The sequence below is a fragment of the Phalacrocorax aristotelis genome, chromosome 3 (assembly GCF_949628215.1).
Source record: "Phalacrocorax aristotelis chromosome 3, bGulAri2.1, whole genome shotgun sequence".
NCBI classification, from domain to species: Eukaryota; Metazoa; Chordata; class Aves; order Suliformes; family Phalacrocoracidae; genus Phalacrocorax; species Phalacrocorax aristotelis.
Genome location: NC_134278.1, coordinates 40,667,845 through 40,693,396, shown reverse-complemented (window position 1 = coordinate 40,693,396; position 25,552 = coordinate 40,667,845). Strand labels below are relative to the sequence as shown.

At 44.1% G+C, this 25,552-nt stretch overlaps 1 protein-coding gene across 2 annotated transcripts; it reads left to right on the top strand.

The window, feature by feature from the left end:
* Nucleotides 1-19,675, top strand: CNR1 (cannabinoid receptor 1). 2 transcript variants are annotated; one of them, XM_075087260.1, is made up of 2 exons: nucleotides 1-293; nucleotides 13,088-19,675. In XM_075087260.1, exon 2 carries the CDS (start codon nucleotides 13,149-13,151, stop codon nucleotides 14,568-14,570), a length of 1,422 nt encoding a protein of 473 aa, XP_074943361.1. In that variant the 5' UTR covers nucleotides 1-293; nucleotides 13,088-13,148; the 3' UTR covers nucleotides 14,571-19,675. The 2 variants fall into 2 exon arrangements, with proteins under 2 accessions (XP_074943361.1, XP_074943360.1); XM_075087259.1 differs by lacking the exon at nucleotides 1-293 and adding an exon at nucleotides 464-1,217.
* The last annotated feature ends 5,877 nt before the right edge of the window (nucleotides 19,676-25,552 follow it).

The following is a 25,552-nucleotide window of genomic DNA, read 5'->3' as shown; positions in this document are numbered from 1 at the left end:
GGCACATGGAGCGGCGGCGGCGGCGGCGGCGGCGGGGCGGCGGAGCCCGGGGCGCCGCCTGAGCCGGGCGAGCGAGGACGGCGGTGGTCTGAGAGGAGGCGCCGAGGGGAGGGAAGGGAAGAAGGGGAGGCAGCCGGGGGGAAGAAGTCTCCCACCTCCTCCTTCCCCTCGCCGGCACCGCCTCCTCGGCGCTCCCCAGTGCCGGGGTGCCCGGGCGGGGCGGCGCTCCCGCTCCCTACCGGGGGTCGGCGCGGCCGGAGCAGGCGGGGGACGCGACCGGTGCCGTGCGGAGGGTAAGGACGGCGCGGGGCGGGGAGGGCCAGGGGTGCGGGAGGGTGCGGGGGCCCCCCCCCCCGGCCGGGGACCAGGTAGCCGTCGTCCCCCTCAAAGTTTGTTGGCGGCGTGGGTGGGGGCGGGGGAGGGGGGGCGGTCCGGGGGGTGATACCGCCTGCCCCGACGGCGGAGCGGCCGGAGGGAGGCGGCTGCCTGCGGGAGCATCCCTCCCCGGGGCCCGCCGCCGCCTCCCGGCCGGGGCCGCAGGGAGCGCAGGGGGTCTCGCCGCTGCGCCGGGCACGGCCCCGCGCCGAGGGGGCGGAAGAGTTGGAGGGTGCCCCGGGGCCACCCGGGAAAAGCAGGTGGCCCGAGCTGCGGGGTTTGCTTTCGCGACCCCGGCGGGAGGACGGAGGGGGCCGGCGGAGGTGCGGGGGGCCGATGGCGGTGTGGTTAACGCGCCTCTATTCTTCTGTGCGCGGAGCCTCCCGGGACCCCTCAGGACCCCATCCGACACCGGGGGTCTCCCCCCTCGTCCTCCTCACTCACCCACCGGCGGTTCACAGCGGGTGGCGTTCGGCTTGGCTTTCCCGTGCACTTTTCCTCCCAAAACTCTGCCGTTGAGGCTGCGACCGAAATAAAAGGCGGTTCGTGATTCTGTGCGCAATAATGTTCCCGTTAAAAGATGTCACTTAGGCATCCAGCATCTTCAGAATATCCCAGTAGGGTTTTTGGTTGGTTCATTTGTTTTTGTCTGGGTATTCGGAGGTCTGGGGGGAAAACGGCAGAAAAAAGAGTGAGCTTTTTAAACTTCATGCAGTGTTTGTCATGTGAAATCTTCAGCTGTTGAGAAATAATTCTGAGTAACCAGATGGGCTTATTTTAAATGGGCATCTTTTTGTCTCAAAGACGTCTGCAATTCTCCATTGAGAACACCCCTGGATGAGGTATGTACCAAGCCTTTGGTAGGAGAGAGCTCGTTACTGTCATTTCAGTTTGATTAAGTAAAATGGTGTCAGAAGATGAAGTCCATAGTTCCTTCTTTCTCTAAAATTATGATCAGTGTTATTTTCTGTGTGGCAGCAAATGATCGTATGAACAGTTTCAGCATACGTTTGCTTCTTTCAGAAGATAAAGGGGTATATCTAATGTAGAGCCAGCTAGCAAAATACTCCTTCTTGAGTATCTACAAGTTTTTTTTTAAAAAAACGTAGTGTGGCTTTTTTAACCTGTTAAAGGTGTGGTAATGTTTCTTTTTTTTTTCCTTAGATGTATCATCTTGTTTTCATTGTTATTGTTCACCTTTTCTTAAAGGAATATAGCATTCTCTGCTGGGGGTGGCATTGCTGTTCACATGTACGAAGATCATGCAAAGGATCAGAGTGATATTTAATATGATATTTAATAACAAAATGTGCAACATTGCAAAAATTACTTGGGTGTGCTTAATTCTTTTTGGATTACACCTCCTATCAACTGCCAGCGTGGGTTTTCCCTTCTCAGGAAAGGAAAAAAAGCCCTGTGACTGTAGTAGGAATATTTATTATGCAGGCAGAGTTTATTAAATCAGCTGTAAAAGAAATGAACGTAACATCTTTAAACAGTGTAGAAGATTAATGCGTAATTCCTGATTTGCTTGAGGTTAAAATTAGTTTTTTAGCAACCAGGAACAGCTTTGCTTTATTATCCATTGGTCTTCGAAATGAGAGGCAGAACCATCTGAATAAAATCATTTTAAAGGAGAATTGATAAAAGCAATAATTGTTTGACTGAGCCAGCAGGCATCTATTGCTGGGCTGGGGGGGAAAGTTGGCTAGGTAAAGGAATTGACTATTTGCTGTGAATTTACCTCATCAACCATTCACTAACACCTAAACCCACAGTAATCAAATCAAAATACCTACACATCTCAGGGTGAAGGTGGAAACAGGTTATAGTATCGTGAGGATGGGCCGGTGGGCACCTTTGATCCTGGCTGTTCTTTGGTGACTTATGTTAGCTCAGTTGCATAAAGGACCCCATTAAGGGCTTTCATGCTCTGCTGAAGGAATGGCAAGTCTTAGCCAATGCAAGTCTTTCTTTCCCTTTCTCCCTTCACAGGTTTGTGATTTGGCAGCAGAAGTTTAGAAATGAAAACAACTTTTTTTTTTAGTAATTTCTGACTTTCAGCCTTTAATGTGGCTGTCCCAAAACTCTTGCAGACTGTCACCCCGCCGGGAATTTTGGTGCTGAAAGTGTTACATGCTAGGGAGGGGGAGCTGGGACGGCTTTCATTTCTATTGAGTAGAGGTAGGTGAGAAGATCAAGAGGCAAGGGAGGACCCAAACCCATATATTCACTTAGTATTGCCCAATAATGACAAATCCATTACCGCTCCTGGTTCTGCACTGTCTTCCGCTCACCTGGCTTCCCTACTTCTGCACATTATAAGAGAAATTGCTGTAACTTCTCCGATGCAAACTTTGTGACCTCTCTCTAGCCATGAAGTCGGCTACCTAGGCATCCGCAGAATTCATTTCTCTGATTGCTCTTCATATCTTTGCAGATGTCTGTATTGGCTTTCTCTGAGTCTCCTCCTGAAACAGTGGATGGTTTTAGATATGTTTCCCCTGCGATTTCCCAAATAGTTTAGGCTATGTAAAATGATGAATGTTCTACAAAACCACTCATCAACCATTTAACTGATAATTTGGAGATTTTTCTCTTCTCTATCAGCAAATTCACACAGTCTGCTGCTGATTTAAAATATGTACTGCGGACGACCCTAACACTGGGATTTGGCCAAGTTCAAAGCAGCTGTGCAGATGGACACAGAAGACAGAAGGCAGAGGGAAATAGACCCTTTTAATCATAACAAGGCTGCTCTTGTTTTCCTATCTATAGTAGAAATGCATGCCAGCCCCTTGTACTTAAAAGCAAGCTTGAAAATGTGCCAGAACAGACAGCAACAGCATTTGTTATTAATGCAAAGTTAAAAATGTGACAACCTGTCTTCTCAGTACTGCTCTTTACATCTCCATTTCTAGACTGACGCCGTACTGCTGCAAAAAGTGCACATCCGATCACTGTCGCTGGGATAAGAATTCCCCCCCAGAACTCAGGCTGTTTGAAAGTGCGTGGCTTTGTTAATGATCGCTGAAACCAGCCACGACCTGTCCTTTTGAAATGGTTATAATGACTTATAAATCAATTTCTTGTTAGAAAGAACTTTTTTTTTTCTTTTTCCCGAAGGTGCCATTGTTGCCCATGAAAAATGATTGGGTTTGCAACATAAGGTTGGAGCACATTTTATTGTGCTGTTTGTGCCTCATGCAGGGGCATTATGGTGATACGTACACTAAGCCTGGTTCTGCCTCTCTTCATTAGGAACATCCTCTTTTGATCAAGGTACCAATATCCAGATTACAGATAAAATAGGTATTTCACTACCGTGTGTGTTAATATAATGTTACTCATTATACTTTGGCTGGACTGTTGGAGAAACTGGGTGTTTCATACATTTCAGATGTCTTGTTTGTGTAGATCGAGGCTAGATGGCATCAAATTGTACCTCATCCTGTGTTAATCTGTTTTATGGCAATTGTATATTCTTCTTAAGAAAGGCGTGTTTACTCCCTGCAAAGTACTGAGCAGAAGCAGTTCCCTAGGGAATACTGTCAGTTCCCTTTCAGCCCTCGCTGGAGTAATTTTCGTATTTCTGCATTTTAGGAAACCTTTCAAAGTTTGTGCTTAGGGGCTTGGGGGGCTCCCACCTTCCCGTTGTGGTGAATATGTGAAACGTGCTCTTAGAACTAATTCTTTTTAGCCAATTCTGCCTCTGTTTTAAACAGTACAGGAGTCTGTATGTAGGTACCTATATATATATATGTGTGTATATATATATATGCAGAATGCTTCTTACAGGATCTCAGTGATAGGTGTGCTCATTTTAGGTTCTTGCTTTTCCCCAGGAAGGCTGTGTATGGGGGAGTTCAAAAAGATACTCAGCACTCTTCTTGCCTGTATTTCTTGTACCTACACTTCTAGCTTGTCTGCTTGTCCTCTGACTCTGGGAATTTGAGTTTACACATGACAAACACTACTGCAGCGTTTGTGAGACTTTGCATAGTTGTTCCTCCTGTGTATGTGTTTGTGTATGTCTGTCTGTAAGTTTATGCACAGAAATATACACTCACGCACACAAAAAGTCATAACTCATCCCTCAGTATCTTAACTATTTTTCCAGATCTGCTGTAATATTGGTTGGAGTCTCTGCAATTTGTTGTTCTGGCTACTTGGATATCAGATTCTACTGTAATTCTTTCTCACTTCTCCTCTTCTCCTTTTTTAAAAAAAGAAAAGCATCTGCATATTTCGAAGACATGCACCATTGCCAAGCAATCTGGTGTAGTGGCTTAATATGCTGGCAAATAATTTCACAAGTTGTTTGTGTGTGTGAAGGCAGTGTATTTGAATATCATTATATTCTGAATGTAGCTATGAAGAGAGTTATCTGAGCTTATTTAAATTTTATGAAAGGCCAGACAGCTCCAGAAATGAAGGAATATTTTACATTTTTTAATTGGAGTGCACATTTTTGTCCTTCACTAATGCTGATGGCGTGGGACATCGCATTTACCAAAGCCTTTCTGTCCTAGCTTCTGAGCGCTGCCCATCCTTAGTGGCCTAATAACAATATTCGGGAGAAGTGGACTCCTGAGGGCTGAAGTAGAAGAGATGTTGCTTTGCAATGTGTTGCTGACCTTCTGTGCACTAACTTTCTGTCATCGCCTGTAAACCCCTCTTCCCTTTTCCCCTTTCAGTGCGTTTATCCACTGTACGGGTCACTCAGCGGCTCTGTTTCAGCTCTCCATCTTCCTTTTCACCTCTGAGGTCTGTGTCTGGTACTTCATTTTCCTTAAGCTGTTTGATCTTTATTAATGTCCCTGGCCAGATTTGCTCAACTGATCTCTCCTGAGCGTCCCCAGCTCCGTCCCATGTGTCAGTGTGTTCAGAGCTGTCCTTTTCTGTGACCTTACCGAGGATGGCTTCTCAGAGCCCTTTGCGTCTTCCTTCACCGTTTGAATACAGATCAGAAATGGGCTTTCAAAAGAGCAAGTCATTGCCTGCGGAACACTGGGTCTGTTCTTTCTTTATGGTGAGATCTGAAAATCCCACTAGCTATATCCTTCAGCTTATGGAGGTGTCTCTGAAGTTCGCATAGCTGGGAAGAGGAGGGAGGTTTTCTCTCGTGAGTTTTCTCCTTCACCTGCTCTGCTTTCCCCAAGCTGATCGCAAAGGCAATTCTTCTCCTTCCCTAAAATCTACATCCCCTGCCTCCCAAGGGGCTCCTTCCACTTGGGTCTTCCTCGCTTAGCTTCCCCTGTTTTGCTCCCATCTCACCTGGAGACACCCTATTCCCTGTATGAGGACAGTAGTTATCTTTCCTCTCACCTCCCTGTCCCCTCCACACCAACCACTTAACTTGCATTACCTTTGCTCTCAGCATCTCCTTGCTATCTCACCAAGTCTTTGATTAAAACTTGTTAGGGCCACAGTTTGTTGCGGGCGGAGGAGGCGGCAGACATGAGTTCTCTGCAGTTTATGAGAATTCTCCCTGGAGCCTGGCATTTTTGCTACATTTCGGTCTCTAATCCTTACTCTTTTAATAAAGTTCACTAATATTTTCTGCTGCAACAAATTCTTGATCTTTTTTGTTCTGCTATGGCCATTACATGGAAGCTGTTTTCTTGGAGTGCTTATCTCTTCCCCCCCACCCCGCCCAGTAAATGTGGTTTTCCTCCAATTTCATCCTGTAGACTTTACGTTCTTCTGGGGACCTTTAGCATTTAGCATCCGTTGAAGCCTCAGTCTTTTATGTCCTGCTCTGCTCTTTCAAATGCCTTCTCTCCCTTCAGCTACACGTTGTGTGTTAAACTGCTGTCTCTTCTAGGTACTTCCAGGAGACTGAGTGTTCAGCCCCCATCTCTTTTGCACCTGGCTGGGCTTCTCTGTCTCCATTTAACATTTATGTCAATTCTACTCAGCAGTAATAAGCACCTGCACCTTTTGGCATTAGAGAATGGCTAGAAAAGTGGCTGGAAATGAAGCAATTTCTGCTGGAATATTGAAATCCAAGATAAACCCTTTTGTGAAAAAGTCTGAGAGTTCAAAATTGACCAACTTAATGAGTTCTCTTCCATTTTCTTTAAAATGTAAGTACCATAACATTGTATCAAACTTTTCCTATTAACTGTTCATTCTGCTTTATTGGGAAATGGGTCGCTAAACTGGAGCTCATTTTAAGTAAGTACCAGCTCACTCTTTCTTCACTGTTGCCCTTCCATCTGAACCTTCCATACTTCAGCAAGCCTCTTCATCCTCTCCCAAAACTGTGTTTCTAAATGAAATTAAGGTGCAGAAAGTAAACTGTGAAAGATGTTGAAATCCCACGCGCATACCATCTTTTTGTTGTTTTAAGAAAGCCACATCTGCCTTCCCTCCTTTCTCCCAAAAGCTGGGCAGACCAGGTAGCTGCAGTTTCCCATTAACGTAGCCCTGATGGTTCCGTTGCTGGTTTGTGCCTTCAGTACTTTGTCTTGTCTCCAGCCTGGTAGGAAATATGTGTGTAGGGGGTTGTATTTCACAAGCTGATGGATTTCCAGTGAACTCAGGAGCTTTGGAGGTTTTTCACGGGCAGATGGGGCAGCTGTCCCTGCTCTTTCCCCAGCAGCTGGGTGGGGTGTGGGAGACGCATCCTTGGTTCCATTAATTCAGAGAAAGGACTTCAAGCTAAGCCCCTCACCTGCCAGGTATGCACCTTGGTGCTTTTGTTTCCTGATGTTTAACTCTTGATCTAATGTGGAACAACCCTTAGAGATGGGCAGCAGAACAGAGAGATTGCCAGCACGGTTGCCCAGCTCACAGGAGAGCAAAGTTCGTGTCCTGTGCCTGCACCAAACGGAGCAGGACTTCAACCTCGCTTTTGAACCTCTCTGATCTTAGACACACGAGTATGCCGGGGCTGTTTGAGAGATAAGACACAGCCTCTTTTTCCTTTGTGCCTGCAGGTCACCTGTGCTAAAACTGGTACATGCATCTCACCAACAAAACTTTGGAGGGAAGAAATAATGTTATGTTTTTAAAAACATTGCTGGTCACTGATTACTGCTCTGTTTTCTCCATTGTTTTGTTTTTGTGGTTCAGATTGTCAGCTGCTGGATGCTGGGTAGTGTCACGTAGGGGCAGTTTGCCCCCAGACTGGAACAATGCAGCCCCCATCCTACTAGTGTGCAAATGGTAATTAACATGAATAACCATGTATCTGTGGTTTCTTGCTAATTAAGGTTCAATGTGCCAAAGACATCATCATGTTATGTAAGAGCAAAATTTGGTTCAGTACTTGCATGTCCTAATTTACCCCATAGCTGATAGTGCCTTGCTGTAAGTAGAAGATAGCATCCCTCATTTGCTTCTCTCCTAGTGTCTGTGCTCCTTCCTGATCCCTCACACAGAGAAAATTCACTGAAGTGAGTGCAAGTTTTCCTGAATTAGGAGTGACAGTGTATTTGCCATTTTTAGCCCAGGAGTAGCACAGTGTTGGAGATAGAGTAGTAAAACAGTAAATAGGATAGGGGTAGCATTGCTTTCACATTCTCGTCAACATGTTTTATTTTCTTGCTCGGTGTTACTCTCAGAGCGCCATTTCTCAGCCTGCGCATTTCTTTCTCTGAGGCTTAGAAACCTTGTGTGGTCCTGGAAGCAGTATTGTTCATTGCCGTATGGGATAAGGTAATTATTAGCCATATAAATTTTCATTTTAAAGGACAGTTCTAATTCCTGGAGGCCAACAGTTACTATTGTAGATCTCATTTCTCTCACACTTTTTCAGCTGACTGCACACAAGTATGAATTACTGCTGTTTCTCCTGTGGTAATACTTTGTGGACCTAGGTTAGGGGGAGTCTCAGTGTACTGGTCACTATGCAAACTTACGGGAAGATAGAGCCCTCTGAAGGACTTAGAAGCCTTACGTGTAAGCAAGGAGAATTCATTTGCATATTTTTGTGCATTGAAAACGTGTGTTTCAATTATACCTACTTGTCCTTTAGCCTGTTCTTAATTAGCTGTGGGTATCGTAGAAGAAATGTACAGACAAGGAGATAAAAATATTTTTTAAAATAGAAGCTAGAAAGATTTGATTGTGGATTTTCCTTTCTTGTTTTGATTCCTTTTCTCGCCACATCAACATTTTTGCAGTTTTCGGTAGCATCATTGTATTGCTCATAATTACTTTCTGAGGAAGAACGCAAATATTCACTGTTTCTATGCAGGCTATTAAAATTGCTCTATCAGTCATCCTGGCTTGAAAATTATAAGAAGTTTAGCCCTTTTTAGACAACGATAAAAACTTTCCAGCCCTTCCTCTCCCCTAGAACAGCAGAAGATAGGTAATAGCATTTTAATGAAGTCACGTTCTTTTTCCCCGAGTGAACTGGTCCTGCGGTCCAAAGAGAAGTCCAGGGGAGGTATAATTCTCCCTGTTGTCCAAGATGAGTTACCGGCCTTTTATGCATTACGTGTTTTATATTTTACCTAAGGCGTCTTTATGTTCTGATAGCATCCAAGCTTCTTTTAAGGCTATATGTAACCACACAGTGGAGGGCAGTAGTAAGACTCACCCCTTAACTCTTCACTAATTCTTTCACTTTGAGGGCAAAGCCTTACGAAGTTGTGTCTTCAACTTTCAGCTGATGTTTAACACCTCATATGTTTGAACCCTGGTAAAGCAGACTGGAAAAAAAGGGCTAGAGGAAGTTAAATCCAGATCTCTGCAGATAGCTAAGTGGTGTGTTTGTAATAGTCACTCCATCTAGTGGCAGTCACTTTGCACAGCTGGTCTGGGAGTGCCCATCAACAGCCGCTGGCTGATGGGAGAGAAGTCTGAAATGGTCTTCAGCTATGGGTTTTCTGGTTTTGGACTTGAAGATAAAAGATGCTTGAAAATTTTATCTATTGTTTAATCCTTATCTGTAATCATAATTCATTACTTACTATGAATTGGTGCATGCAGTCATGGAAATACACTGAAAATTTTGAGTGCCGGCAGCAGCGTGGTCTCTTCCTCATCTTTAACCAATGTTTCAGTTCTTTTTAAAGCCGTTTTAAAATGAGCGAGGTCGTAGAGCTCATTTAAGGAAGGGACGAAGCTGAGAGCTTTGGAGACTCAAAGGCTCTGTTGGAAGAGCAGCTTTTGGCAGGGCAGGAAGGCTCTCCCTTGCTGTCACCCTGTCCATGAAGGGACCTTGCTGCAGCACAGCTGTCACCACGGCCCTGTCCAGAGAGAAGGGTTCTGTGCAGGGGACCCTTGTCTGCTCGGGAGGCTGTGAGGAGGCTTCCAGACTATTTCATGTAGAGATCTTAATGGGTCTTGGGCAATATGGGTTTGGGTTGTGTTGAAGCCAACTGCAAAGAGCAGTGTAGCTGCGTGGAGTTCAGTGTCCCGTTCTTGTGGCCAGTGCCTCCTCACCGCTCCAGGTTTGGACTGAAGAGCTCAGAGCCAAAATTAGTGTGGCACTGGCACATCCACCTAACCAAACAAAAAGACCAGGAACCAGACCACTGCTCCCACCATCAGTTGGGTTGGACATGACAGTCTATGTCAAACTGTGCAATACCTCAGATGTGACCTGGGCTCTCCTGATAACCTCAGTGCCAAAGGTCCAGTCTTGTTTCCACTAGGCAGCTGTGGAAAACCTCGCTGATTCCTTCAGCGCATTTCAGTATTGTAGCTTACAGCAGGTCAAGCTAGTATCTGAATTAAAATAAACTAAATTCCAGTAAAGTGTGATTCCAGATCAGGCGAATGGCTGTTTTACTGCAACTTTAATAAAAATCAACTGCTACTTGAATAGGTGCATGTACACATACTGCTAGAAATTTCCAATTATTATATTCCCAGCAGCAAACAAAAACAAAATTAATGTCAGCTGCATCCCCCAAAGCCTAAACTACACCACTAATGAACTCCCAAGTACTCTCAAAGAAAACTCTCCTTGCAGAGACAATAAGGTGGAAATTACTGTAATAATGTCAATGTAAAAATACAGAGGGAAAAAAAATCATTGAAATTCAGAGTAAGACTTGCCACTCCTGATCCCATTAACTATGTTGTTATCATAGCATATGCATGCATAGTGATATTGTCACATAACTCACTGACACCTTCAAAAGAGCACGCAGGAATTCGTGTTCTTTCATTTGTATTTCAAACAAAGGTACGGGTTGCACAGCAGCTTGCACCTTATTCTGAGGAAGTCTGTACTTAACATGACTCCAGCAGGGACCAGCTACCTCATAACAATTTGTTTGTCTGTCTAGCAGAAGTGCTCAGTTGCATACAATTTTTGAAGCTTTACTCAGACATAATCTTCTCGACATGGGGCTGTGGCTTTAATCATTAAAATGGTTGTCTTTTTTCTGTCAGAAATAAGCTGGGAAAACAGAGAACGCCACAGCCATCTTTACATGTTTATAGAACTACTCGATTTGTTTAATATTTCTTGGACAGTTTTCAAATGAATAACTCATTCTTCACTTCTAGTTTTAAACTGGTGTTATAATGCCAAGTTTAAAGTTGCCAGACTTCACCCAAAGCAGATTTGTCAGTTGTCAGCAGGGTCATCTTTGCACCATATAACATCTGCAAATTCTACGAGGAACAGCTGTAAGGTACCTTCTGGATGAAAAGTACGTTATGTATTAGATTATTGCTGTTCATTTTTCACGTGTGCTTCAGTGACATTTCCCTCCCTCACTACTCAAACCCTGAAAATTAAATTCCTTAATATTGTCTGTCTGTCTAATAATTATGTTGTTATTTGCTGAGCAACGATGTCTGCAAAAGCTGACACAGCAAGTGTCTGTGCTGTTTGTTAGACTCTCCTGGTAAGGGTTGTTTATACTCATCCTTGTTTGCAGCACTGGAGTTGCAGTGTCTTCTGGAAGCCTAGGTTCCTATATTTCCTTTAACACTCAATGCCCAGGCCTGCTGAATCAAATGGAAGACTTCAATGAACTATGCAAAAAGTCTTGAGTGTTCAAATGCCATGTATAAGTGCAGTACAAATATCTCATCAGCCAAATGATTTCTGCTTCTTTTGCAAATCCTCGTGATTTCTCCTGCTTTTAAGTACTGGTATTGTTGAGGAGATGAATCGTTTTCGTCTTTCTTTTAGTTTTCATGGGAAAACTGAGCTGTACTACCTACCGTGCAAGTTTCCTCTTTAGGAGTTGGTGATCAGTACTCTGGGTTTTGGCAGATAGCCTTTCTGGCCATTTATTGTCAGTTGTGTAAAGTGAAGAGGTTAAGTCAGTACAAGCCTATATATAGCATCTGGGATTTCTTGGGTGTCACAAACAATTTCCTCCATTCTAAAAGCATGAAAAAGCTTGGTTTTCCTCCTGTTGCTGATGTAATCATCAAGACGCCCCATAGCAGATGCAGAATAGCTGTAGCACAGCGAAGCAATGATTCTAACTCTTTATTGCATTCAGACCACTCTCAGGCACTCTGGTGGTGGAAGGGAGCCCTAAAGCAGATGTTCAATGCATATTCAAGGCATGTGATTTGGACAGAGCTATATAAAGGAGCACAGCATAAGAAGACCTGTAAGAACTGTCTTACGTGTTGATGCATGTGGGACGCTCAGATGCTGTAGAGGGTGGTCTCCCAAGGGTACCCTGACCAGGAGGTACACCCTGCAGTTAAGCACCATCCATGAACAAAGGCTGGGCATGATAGGACTCAGAGACCACTGGCTAACTGGGGACCTTCTGCTGGGCTTCTCGTTTCTGAGGAGACAGAATGTTTTTGAGGGTGTCCCCAACGGGACACATTTTATTTCCGTTTGTCGCAGGAGCAGTGGCTCCTGATCCCTTTTGCTTGGAGTTTTGGCCAGAGCTGCACTCTGACCAAACTTGGTGCCGTGCTTTTCTAGGTGAGCATGAACTGCACTGATTGAGGCTTCTGATCCACACAGAATGGATCGCTGATGCACTCACTGACTTAGCAGTGCTGGTCACCTTTCCTGAAACTATGGACAGGGCTGGGTAACAACCCACCTCTCCCATAGAGTCCAAACATCCCAGTTGCCTTCGTATGCCTAGCAGAAAGAAGGAATAGAGTAATGAAGCTATATCCAGATCCCTATATTTGTAGATGAAACACCTTGCTAGTAAATTTGCAATAACAAATTCAGGATGTTAGTAGACCTCAGGTTGCTGTAACAGAGTAATGTGAACATACAGGCATACTGGGTGAACTGTGAAACTTAGAGTGCATGGCTCTTTCCCTGTTCCCTCTATTGTCAGGTTTTCAAAACCCTCAGTGCCTTTTGAAAGAAAAGCAATGAAGGCGACGATTCAGTTTAGTGCTGCTCCTGTGGTGGCACTTGGTATTATCTAAATGAAGCAAGCCCAAGGAATATTGGTCTGCAAGGTACTTTGCAATCAGAAGCGAAATTCAGATCTAGACAAAAATGTCATTCTGGTGGAGCGGCTCAGAAGGTTTTGGTGAGAAATGAGAATTACTTTCCTGTGGAATACTCAATTCCCTGCGCCTCTAGTTTTGCGTCACTTCCTAGTGTAATTCAGTTTTAGTGAAATCCACGTGATTTCTTTCTAAGTGCTCAACTCACCCTGATTCCTGCAGGTGGCAGAGGCTAGACCTGCGCTGAATACAAGAGAAAGCTCATTTTTGTTTGACACAGTTCAAGTAGGTTGTTTGCGGAGTTTGTCTCTTGTTTATCTTAATGAAGTCTGATCTTTTTCCCTTCTAGGATTTCCTCCGATGCATTTTTCCCTCCCCCAAGTCTCTCTGAAACCAACAAGACTGGGGTTATGAAGTCAATCCTAGATGGCCTTGCAGATACAACTTTCCGAACAATCACAACTGATCTCCTTTACGTGGGTTCCAATGATATCCAGTACGAAGACATGAAAGGCGACATGGCATCCAAGCTGGGGTACTACCCCCAGAAGTTTCCTCTCTCTTCCTTCAGGGGTGATCCTTTCCAAGAAAAAATGACTGCGGGAGATGATCCCCTGTTGAGCATTATTCCCTCAGATCAGGTCAACATCACAGAGTTTTACAACAAGTCCCTGTCCACGTTTAAGGATAATGAGGAGAACATACAGTGTGGGGAGAACTTCATGGATATGGAGTGCTTTATGATCCTGAACCCCAGCCAGCAGCTGGCCATCGCTGTCCTGTCGCTCACCCTGGGCACCTTCACGGTCCTAGAGAACCTCCTCGTCTTGTGCGTCATCCTCCACTCCCGAAGCCTCCGGTGTAGACCCTCCTACCATTTCATTGGCAGCCTGGCTGTGGCCGACCTCCTGGGCAGCGTGATTTTTGTCTACAGTTTTGTGGATTTCCATGTTTTTCACCGGAAGGACAGCCCCAATGTCTTCTTGTTCAAACTGGGTGGAGTTACAGCTTCCTTCACCGCCTCCGTAGGTAGCCTTTTCCTCACGGCAATAGACCGGTACATATCTATACACAGGCCACTAGCTTACAAAAGGATTGTTACCCGACCAAAGGCTGTCGTAGCGTTTTGTGTGATGTGGACCATCGCTATTGTAATAGCCGTTCTTCCTCTGCTCGGCTGGAACTGCAAAAAGCTCAACTCTGTTTGTTCAGACATATTCCCTCTCATTGACGAGACATACCTGATGTTCTGGATTGGGGTCACCAGCATCCTCTTGCTGTTCATTGTCTATGCCTACATGTACATACTGTGGAAGGCTCACAGCCACGCTGTTCGCATGATTCAGCGGGGCACACAGAAAAGCATAATCATTCAGTCTACGGAGGATGGTAAGGTACAGATCACTAGGCCTGATCAAACTCGTATGGACATCAGGTTAGCCAAAACCTTGGTCCTTATCCTAGTCGTTTTAATCATATGCTGGGGCCCTCTCCTCGCCATCATGGTGTATGATGTCTTTGGGAAAATGAACAAGCTCATCAAGACTGTCTTTGCCTTCTGTAGCATGCTCTGTTTGCTGAATTCAACAGTGAATCCCATCATCTATGCTCTGAGGAGCAAGGACTTGCGACACGCCTTCCGCAGCATGTTCCCCACCTGCGAAGGAACCGCGCAGCCCCTCGATAACAGCATGGAGTCTGACTGCCAGCACAAACACGCCAACAACGCTGGGAACGTGCACAGGGCTGCCGAGAGCTGCATTAAGAGCACAGTTAAGATTGCCAAAGTTACCATGTCTGTCTCCACAGACACGACTGCTGAAGCGTTGTAAGTCAGAGACTTCTCAGTATTGTGAGAAAAGGAGTTAGTTTAAAACAAAAAAATTCAACAACAGAGAAAACCAAACCCGTGGCTTAACGTGTTTGTACCCTCCTGTAATATTTTTTTGGTTTGTCATTGTAAGCTAAGCGATGATTGTGTTAAGAGCATTACCATCAGCCAGTTCTTCAGGTTTTACAATTAGGGACTCAAGCTAAATTTTCAAAAGTTTTTTTCTCAAAAAGTGTTTACTGAATAATAGTAAGTTTCCTGAAAGAGCACACACAAAATACCAGGTTGGTAACGGCTCCTTTTGGGGGTGTGAAGAAAAATTGTGAAACCTAATTGAAAACTAATGCATCCTAAACCAATATCATCAAGTAAGAAAAAGAAGCCTTGTAATCATGCTGTTCATTTCAATGTGAGGTGTATTTCATGTCTGTAAGTAATAGGAGTTTTTGATTTTTTCCAAAAGCGGCAGTGCTGAGTTTTAGAGGTTTTGTAAAATGTGTCGTGTCCCGTGAATTGTATGCTGTTTTATTATGTGTTATTGATATTTGTCTGATTAAACAAAGTGGTAAGGTAGACTTCCGTGGAAGTAATGTGAAATGTGATATGTAAACCCCATTGAAAACACTTACTGTATTTGGAGAATTCATATGAGCTATTTTGGAAATTTTACACTTTTAGTGGTCTTCTGTGGACTTAGAGGAGAGGCTTTGTGTTCTTCTACTAAAATTATTTCCCCACTACCTTTTACTTTCACATGCACACAAGAGTAACAGCAACAAAGGAATAGAGGAGGAATGTAAGACAGGAATGCACTGGTTCAGACTTTTAAATACCGCTGCGTTTATACAGAAGGACGTTCATGGTTGTACAGACTGTTGCCCTGCTCTCGGGCGTTGCGTGAATATGAACACTGAAAGGCGAAGGTCCTGGATATTGGCTCCTTTAACGGGCAACTGGTTTTAAGCCACGTGCTGGTGCTGGACCACTGAAGACAGCATGTGTCAGACTCAATGTGTGATGTTATCACTGTGCAGTCGATGTATACTTGAAGTGTGTCGCATTCCTGTATCCCAGGTTTAAGCAGATTCAGAGCCTGAGATGCCAAACTCCCATCTTCACTAAAAGAGGAGGAAATACTGTCAGACTTAGATATTTTCTTATTGTGTGAGCGTGTATATAAATAAATATCTATGTGTTTGTATGTGTGTGCGTGCGTGTGTGTGTAAGTATACTAATCAGTGTGAGTCATGGTAGCATAACTAAGATAGGTCACTATGACCAAATGTAAACTGTATTTCTTGTTGCACGCTTTGCACACGAATTCTGTTTCTAAAATTGAGTTCTTCCAACTGATTACTGATGAAAGTACCATATTAAGAACACCTCGATCCACTCTGAGAGGTGTATCCATGGGCTAGAGAAAGCAACCTTTCAGTTGTACTTGAGAATAAGGGGAAACAAGAGGCAGAGCACGGCACGAGCCTGTACTGACAACAGCAGTGGCTGTTGATGGTGTTCCTGAAAACTGAGAAAGCCAGAAATAAATGATAATTTGTTTTAAGACTGTCAGGATTCAAATCTGAGTGCTTGAAATGGGGTGAGTCTCACTGTGAAATCAGGATACAGATGACAAGGTTTGACACCATCAGCTTCGAGGAAGGAGATGTTATTGAAGGAACATGGCACCTCTGTTCCCTGGTGGGATTGGTTCTGCAGCCTGGGACTTTCACAAGGAGCATGTTACTGGATAGTCTTTGAGGCATGGATACTCTGTAATTCCATTCTGAGTCAGAAGGTACTGGGTCCTCTTCTCTGCTGCCTTGCTTTTTTGGACCGTTTCCTTACCCTTCTTCTGGCTGATTTCTGCCAAAATAGCTGCAAAGGCAGCTTAGCCCATTAGCTGCCTGACGCTTGCCGCAAGAGGGGCGGCTCCCTCTGTGGCACTGGGTGAGCGGAGCCAAATCCATGCTGCCCTGACGCCCACCCTCGGGCTTAGGTAGGGAAAGAGCAGGGCAGCAACCCTGGGGTCTCTGGCCACTGTGGTGTCCCCGTGGTGTTTCTGGTACCTCCGTGCAGGCCAGAGCAGCTGGTAGCACAAACGGCCCAGCCGATTTCAGCCAGTGGCTCTGCGGGGCCATAAGTGGCTCCAGGCTCAGGCCTGGTGAGGGGCGGCACATTTTAAAGATCCCATCAGGTGAGGTGCTGAGCAGCAGCTGGAAGGCACAGGGGTACTCTTCTCCTCCACCTCCGTCCCCTGCAGCTTACCTGGGTGGTAGGACAGGACAGCAGGCGCTCGAGGGGGCTGCAGCAGTCAGCCGAAACCGGCAGATTGCAGAGGATTCCCAGAGGACATGCAAGTCCTCTGTCTGAAAGATCTTTCTTGTACCTAGATGTAGTCCATCCTAAAGCAGGAGGAGGCAGGGGGAAAGTCCATTTGAAATGTAAAGGTATTTTAAGAGCCATTTTTGAAACTTGTCTTCTTGTGAATTAAATGCAAACTTTGTGGACTTTCGTTGTGCATTCAAGTTCTAAATTTTACATGATAAATCATGGGACAATGGGGCTGTCTTGGCACTTAACTTGGTGCTTATTGATATAATAAAAAATTGCATCCTGTGAAATGTTACCGTCTATCATCAGTATCTTCATTTGCATAATGAGTTTTTCTAAAGCTCTGGGATCTGTGTCGGTTCACTTAGAACCGTTTATTAAAGAGGTGGCAACAATTTCCCTACACGTTAAGCACTAAGTAGAACTACTCTTTCATTAGAAAAATCTGCTGCCGTTCCACGATAAGCCGTACTTAAACTTCAGCTTTAGGTATTCCTGATTTGCAGTTGCCTACCTTCACCTAGTGATAGCACAGCCAAACGATACTGTGTTCCACAGCCACCCACACTCATCATCAACCAACCAACGATAGCTGCAGTTACGTATACGTACCAATTCCCAAGTGTCGCGTATCTACCGAGAAGACCGTCTGTGTCACATGCGTGCAGAGTTAGATTCTCAACAGTCTAATTGTATATTTGTATAATACAATCTCCTCGATGCTGTGCAATCACTATCCACATCTTCTTGCACTGGCCTTTTGATGAAAATTTTAGTGTGTCTATTGTGAGATAGACAGCGCATTTTACCTGCTGTTATTGGGCTGAATGTATGTAAATAAGTGAAAAATAAAAAAAGTCATCTGTACAAGCAGTGGCCTAAAAAGTCTGTAATTGTAGACTAGAACAATTGTTGAAGTTGCTGTGACATCTCAAATACTACCTTTGAATAAACTGTTTACATGGTCTCTTGGATGCTGTTTCATAGTGAAAGGAAAATTGTTCCTTGTGATAATATGAGGTAAAGAAATTGGATTACCTGAGCTTTTTATTTCCAGTGTTTCAAAGTGGAGAACATAACTCTCTATTGTCTGTAAATCTAACATTATTACTTCCTCTTAGAAGAATATTGTATCATTAGATGTTCATTTGAGCTGGTAACATCCTTGCAACTGCTGCAATATTTTTCATTAGCAACATGTATAATAGTTTGTACACAAGTAACGTTCAGATTGTCATGAAAAGTAGCTTTGACCATTTACCTACCAGTAGCAGAATAGTATTTCTGTAAGATTTCCAGTGTATTCCTACCATATCATATTTTATTTCTATAATGTAATTAAACTGTTATTTATTCAAGGAGAAAAAGTATTCCTCTACTTTTTTTGTTTTCCAAATTTTGAGATAGCTGAGGAAGCCACGTGATGATGCTGCCTCATCCCACAATCTGGTGCTCTACGTTTTGTTTATAAGTTTGTCTGTCAGATTCTGAAACAACTGGTTAAACAACTTGACAACAGGTTGTCAAGCTTTGTGGCTTTTAATTGTATGTTGATGTGTTTGAAGGAGGAGGTAGATTATATATTTTATATTTGTGTATTCAGTACTGTGGAGACAAGAAAGAAATGACATAGTTAAAACTGAATCTCCTGTTTCATTATGTAGGCAATTTCCCCTTTCCTCTGTATTAGCCAAAATGCAATAAATCTCTTTTGCCTTCCTCAGATGCATATGTTTGCACAGAGATGTCACATTAAGACAAACCCATATACTTCAGAAAAAAAACCACAAAAGAGCAGAAGAAAGGAATACAAACTAAAACAGTGCTGCCAACTGCAGCAATAAATCAGTTGGTGGTGGTTGCAAATGTAATCAAAGACTTGAAACAAAAATTTAGCTTAGTTTTGGCCAGTGCTAGTCGGGACAGAGTTGGGGCGGGGGAGCGATGGAGTGGTCCAACAGCAATGCATAAAAGCTGTGCAGGGAGAGCAAGCTCAGCCATGCTGCTGGCTACCGGGCACACTAAAGTGCCCCACTGCTGGTCATCCACAACAGAAAGGAAGGGTTAAAAAACCACTTATAATCTCCTTGTGGTCCCACATGCCCCATCCAAAGCCCACTAAATGCTGTAGAAAGGTCCCTGCTTGTTTCAAAACATTAGTTTTTCTTGTGACTTAATCTCAGATTCATGTTACTTGGGCAATTTTCCTTTCCCACATTTGTGGTTTGAAAACAGTGGAGGTCCTTAGGGGATGAAGTTAGCATGTCCTGGGGCCCTGGATCATGGTTGTGCCACAGTATTTGTATTTTTAAAACTTAGGTCACTGATGAATTGAGAAAGTCTTGGCAAAACAAAAGCAACTATAAATGAAAGATTAGCTCTTAATCTTTAGCTGCGTACTGCATTTAAATTAAGAAGTCTGAATATCTCTTGTGAAAGTTGTCACTTCCAAAGAAGCCAGGAGACAATTCCCACTGTATTTGCACATTCAGTAGAAAATAAGGGCTATACTGCCACAAACCGACAGTTCTTCTTGATGGTAACACCTAAGTCTATTCTAAACAACATAAGAGGAAATAATGACAACTTCCCAAGCAACTCCTTTCCCACACTATACCACCTCAGGAAGTGTGCAGGCAAATACACTGTCATCATTTCAGCCTTTCACATTAACATCCGTGATTATTTCCGCTCTTCTGACAGTTGTTTTAAGAAATCATATCATCATACACGCACATCATCGATAAAACATCTGCATTTTGTTGTTTTGGTTTTTTTTAAATATGTTTTGTCTTCAGTGAAGGCCCAGCTTTGGCTTGATTTAAAAATTAAATCATAACACCTAGGAACAGATTATAAAAGGAGAAAAAAATAATTTTGCTTGTGTTTAAAAAAGCATAGGGTGGGGTGTTTTATCTGACAGTTTAGAATACATGTCTTCCTCCATTCTGCCTTTGTCCAGTGGTCTTTTAGATTATATATATAAAGCATATCAACAGTTTTCTTTAAATAGCAGCACAACATATGAAGCACATGGTTGCCTATAACAGGGCTCCTTAATACAACTGGCCATCTAATACTAATATTTAAAATTCAGTTAACAGAAAAGAGTGATAATAAGCCCAAGGTAATTTTAATGACTAGGTATGACATGCCCTGGTATTGCTTTCCAATAAATCATATTTGGTATTCAGAGCAGCACTCAGTTTAATGTTAAACCATATTAAGGTATGGAATCCTGTCTCAATAAAGTCACTAAGAATTTTTTATTGACTTCAGCAGAAATGATATATTACCCTAGATTTTCCAACTATGAGTTTGCATTTGGAAAGTGTGATCTCGTATTCCACTGTATTTTCATTTTCACTGACATTAAACCAAAGTTGAGACAGAATAAATAACAGCCTCCATGTTCATTGGGGGTGGGGTCTTTTACCTCCAAGATAATCTGTTGTGAATTCTGGTGGGTCAATGCAGAATCATAAAGTCTGGCAGGAGTTCAATGGACTTATCATGGGAATGAAGCAATTTATTTATCCATATGTGTGCAGATGGGGTAGAGAACATCATGAACAAAAACTGCTCTCGCAGTAATGCTGACGGCGTCGCTTCCTGACCACTTGCACTGATGCCGTTTTGATGCTGCTGTCTCTCCCTCTCCCCATATATGTGTGTGAATGGTGAAAACAGACTGCACACATACTCAAAAATGTTTCCCCAAAATAAAGAAGTCTCTCTGGATCTAATAATAATAATAATAACGACAACAATAACGTGAAACAACTTCACAGCCACTGATTTCACAAAGGGAAACCTCTTCTGCCATTTACGGCCATAACTGGATGGATCAAGCCCTGCCATTGCTATTTTTCCCCATGGATCTTACTGAAAGTCCCTCCAGGGCTCAGCACCACAGGGATACCCACTTTCCACCAAGCTGACAACCGGGAGAAGGGAAGGGAGCTGGAAATGCCCCAGTTGTTCTTTGCGGCACTCTGTTCCCAGAGCCACTGAGTATGTAATGCTGCGAGGGCCTCTGGGGGCTCCCCTGCAGTGTCCCTGTCCTCCAGTTCAGGGTTTGGTGGTTGCTGTAACCTGGCCGAGAGCAGAAACCTCATCAAGAGGGGTGAAGAACTAGCACCTCTGGTTGAAACTCTGTAAAGAAAGGATTTAAGACATAGCAGGGTAATAATGCAGAGGTGGGGACCAGCTATGCGTCATTTCTTAGTTAAGGAACAAGGATTAGGGGTATCATTTTAATAGAGGAACATGGAGAATTATACAGGCTATGGATCCACCCAGTAAACACTCCTCCCAAACCTTCACAAGGGTAATAATAAAACCTGTAAGGCCTTTCATCAGCAGCCTGGGAAACAAAAAATACAATCATTGTCTCTCTAATGTAACCCAATTCAAAGTAATTTTTAAACTATACACCTACCAGCTACCAGTGCAGTCTGAGTAGGCAAAATTAATAACAGGCATGCTCAGTAAAACCAAGGTTTAAAGCTTTGGCTAGAATGTTAATGTCTAAATTGAGTAATACTATCAGTCATGAGAATTACAGTTATCTGCCTCCTTATCTTTTCCTATTTATTTGAGGGCTTTTATTTATTCTTATTACAGCACTAGCAAAACCTGACAGCTCTGGCCAAGGGAGGGATGGTCTGTCCGCATGCAGCTGGTGGTGTTGCTAAGTTGCCTGCAGCAGCTGGGCCAGGGCGCCCAGGCGCTGCAGAATCTGGTCAAGCAGGCAAAGGGAGAGGATTTACCACTTCACAGCAAGTCTAGTAGATGAGAAAAGAGCAAAGCTTTCTAGGGTGCAGCTCCTTCCCCAGGGATGTCCTACATCCCCTTACAGCTTGGGAGGTGCTGGATTGACAATGCTTGGCAGCTGGTGATGGGCTTCTTGGCAGGGACGCGGCCAAAATTTTTGCACCCAAGGGGAGGTGCCTATGATGAGGCACTTGCAAAGGGCACTGGCTTGTTACTGCCTGTGACTCATCAGCCATCAGTGTGAATTATCCATAGCTTGGAAGTCTGCCTTTTTACCTCAAATTGTTCTTTAAGAGAAGCTTCCGCTTTCAGCTTTGGTGTTCCTCACTCAGGATCCTGGAGCTGGCCAAAATGTGGCTATGTGCGGATGATAAAAAAACTACTAGACTACAATCCCTGTAGATAGATTACAGGAAGAGCAGTTGAACATCAAAATGTCATAAAAGATTCAAAAAAGACCACATTATCCACCTACAAATTGTGCACCTGGCCCAAATAGTTTTCTATGCAAGTGATATCCGCAGGTAAACCATTTAACATCATTTTCCCCTGGGAAAGCTGAGGATCTAGTTTAGCTTAGTTAAAGGACAGAGTTGTCTCGCTCATTGGCAATGCGTGCAGCAGTTGCATCTGGTGGTGGAAAGAACCACTCCTATAGTGGCCGACAGCTGACCTCCCAAACAGGTATCTAAGCTGACATGTTTTGGGATCTCTCATTCAAGACATTCAGCCTTGATTTGAAGTGAGGGTGTCCATCATTTCGTTTCTTTTTAATGCCATTCAAAACACTGCTGGGCCCTGCAGATATTTGATTTTATTGTTGAAGACATGATGAAGCTACTGGCTATCATAAGAAAGGACAGAGGGGGCTTCAAACTCAGTGCCGCTCTATTCTTACACTTTTGCTCTTTGCCCTTTCTTGCTGATTACACAAGGTTTTTTAAATAGTTATTTGTGATCTAATCTTAGCTGCTGTGTGTCACCTGGCCCCTGCCAAGGCTTAAATCCTTCTGCTGACTATGAAAGTGTAGACTGACTCTCAAAAAGGAACAGGGCGCTTGCCTTCTGGAGAGCAGAGTGTGGAGGTGGGAATGAATAAGGAAGTGAAAAATGGCAAAGCATCAGACCATGGATCATTTCCAGACTGCGTGACCTGGGTTTCAGAGCTGGGAACTGGTGCAGGATTCGCCATGGTCACACAGGCAACTCAACAGCTCCAGCAAGCCAGGTTCCTGCTGTGCCAAGCATGTAATGGGACTTTCAGGGTCTTGTTGTTCATTATCAGAACAGTCTAAAATTTAGAACAGTCTAAAATTTAGAACAGTCTAAAATGTAGTGTTCGGCACTTCCAAACAGGAGCACTGAGGGAAACTTGAGTTTCAGAGCCCATCAAAGCACCAAAACTGCAGGGGGTGCATCTGTGTCATTCAAAGGCAAAGTCTTCATCAGAGCTAAGAAAACTCTCCCCATTCTTAGTGCCAGTGACTTTGCTGGCATGAATACGCATTTTTTCTCAACAACAAAAGTAACCATTGGTTGGAAAATCCCCTTTGTCTTTCCTTCTCTTGAAAGATACCTTTGTTCCTGTTGAGTTTTTGGGAATGCCCACGCTCAGATGGATGGGCAGAACATGCAAGTCACCCCTCTGCCTACCAGCCATGTGGCTGACTTGCTGCAGGCACACCTCATGCTGGGCATGCCATGGTGAACACCTCACTGGTGTAGAAAGTCCCAGGGCAGGCAGGGTGATCTTGGTGTTGCAACAGCCCTCGTATGGCAGTGTGAGCACCCCTTCATGCAGGTGCCCATTGCCTCTGGGGCAAACTCCTCTCACTGCCTGCTCCACGTTGTCCCTCTCTGTATGGCTGCATCTGTTTCTGCATTGCTACTACTGGGAAACAAAGAGGTAAGTTACTGGGAATTGAAGCAGTTAGCTTCTCATCACTGTAGAGAGGCATGGAGATGCTTTGCAGAAGGAGCTGCTGACCAACTGGTGGGCAATCGTGGAAGCAAACTACACCTCAGGTGCATCTGCAGCACTCAGGCACAACCACCACTACAACTTCTTCAGCAGCATGAGCAGTCGGTGCCTTTTTGCTCCTCAAATTTTAATTGAATCCCTACCAATGACAACAAGAGCACTTGGGAAATGTTCACTATTAGAAAAAACAAGTCAAACTTTGATTTTACGGACCTGTATTGTTAAAAAAAGAGAAACTTTCTATTTCTGTATCAAAAAAATCAATCTTCTCTAGAGGCTGGGTTGGTAAATAAATCAGGAGGAGAATCTGCTGTAAATTAGAAAAGCTCTACCACGTTCGCAAGCAGAGTGATAGAGGCCAGTCATACATCAGTCAGCCACACTGCTGAGCTGTGGATGTGTTTACTCCACAAAAGTAATTGCAACCATATACTTTCACAGGAGGGCAAAGTACCCCACATTTTCCTTGGGACGCAAAGATGCACATGGGAAGCTAGTAGTCATCATCATCCCTGGCAGTCCAGAGTGTACCTCTCCTTACACTAATATACGTGTGTACCTTGTGTACCCTTCAGCCACCCTAACCTAAACTGGGGACCAAATGAGCCAGACATTACCAGTAATGTGTAAGCTCTCTGGCCAAAGAGGAGTTGACTCATAATATTCTCCTTTGCAAGTCACTGAGTTAATGACCTGTTTTTACATATATTGCTGTTACACCTGGCAACTCATGATAATAGAGGCTTGAGGTATTAGCAACAGCACAAAAAAATAAACAGCATTTATCAAACCATTCCTATGAGGGGAAAAACCAGCATTGCATATGTCAAAGGCTGCATTATTAGAGTGGTGTTTAGTCTGCAGCTAAAAGGCCACACAAGCCTTTACTTCTAACTGCTAACTCAGGTCTCTGCAAGAGACTTGACTGGAATCTAAAGGGTAAGTCTTGTGGAACAGTCTGCAGAGGAGAGAGCAGTCCCCTTAATGCTGTGTTTTCAGGACATTATTCTTTCCATTTGTATAGAGGCAATTGCTCCAGCTAACCTGCCTGTCCTGTACCCTAGGCAACCTGACAAATTAAAACTAACTACCTAATCCATCAAACAAATGGTTTGCCCTGGCTCCATCAAAAGTAAATAAATAGCTATCCCCCCTCCCTGAAAAATAAAGTGTTTCAACATCAAAGAAAGCTTCTTCCCTGCCTCATCTTTCCCTTCTCCAAATGCCCAGAGGGAGAACCTTACAGCATGGCACAGGGTCTGCAGAAGACCAAGATCTATCCCTTGGCACAGATATTTGCTAATATATTCATGAGCTCAGGAGTCCAGGAGGGACTTGGGTGTGACACAGCAAACCACATCTCGACCCCTCTGGTGGGGGTCCGAGATAAAAACCAAACCTTGAGGCTGATGGCTTGTCAGCCAGGGGCAGGTCTTGCAGAGCACTCAGCTTTGCCTCTTCCTTCCCTCCTGCCTTCAGCAGCCTGCAAACGCAGTCTTTTCCAGTGCACCTCACAGTATCTAACCTTGCTTTGAAAGCTGAATGCATTTACTGCCTTTGATTTCCTGGCTGGGGATGTGTGCTTGGAGCCTGCTAATGAAGCTCAAAGAGCAGAGTCAAAGCACTTTCTCAGTGCTGGCTGGCACAGGCAGAAGGAAACTGCCTGGCACCAGTTGCCATCCCTGCACGTGTGTTAGAAGACAACGCCATGAAACGCCGCACAGCAGGGACAGGCACAGGGCTGGGGCCATGCACCCCTGCACAGGCAACTCTGCCTGATGCCTTCCTTGTCCTGTACCGCCACCAGCCATAAGCAGATCCAAATCCCACCATATGCCAACTTCAGGCACCTTAAGCCTCATTAATTAAGCATGCATTGGCAGCATTTAATACTT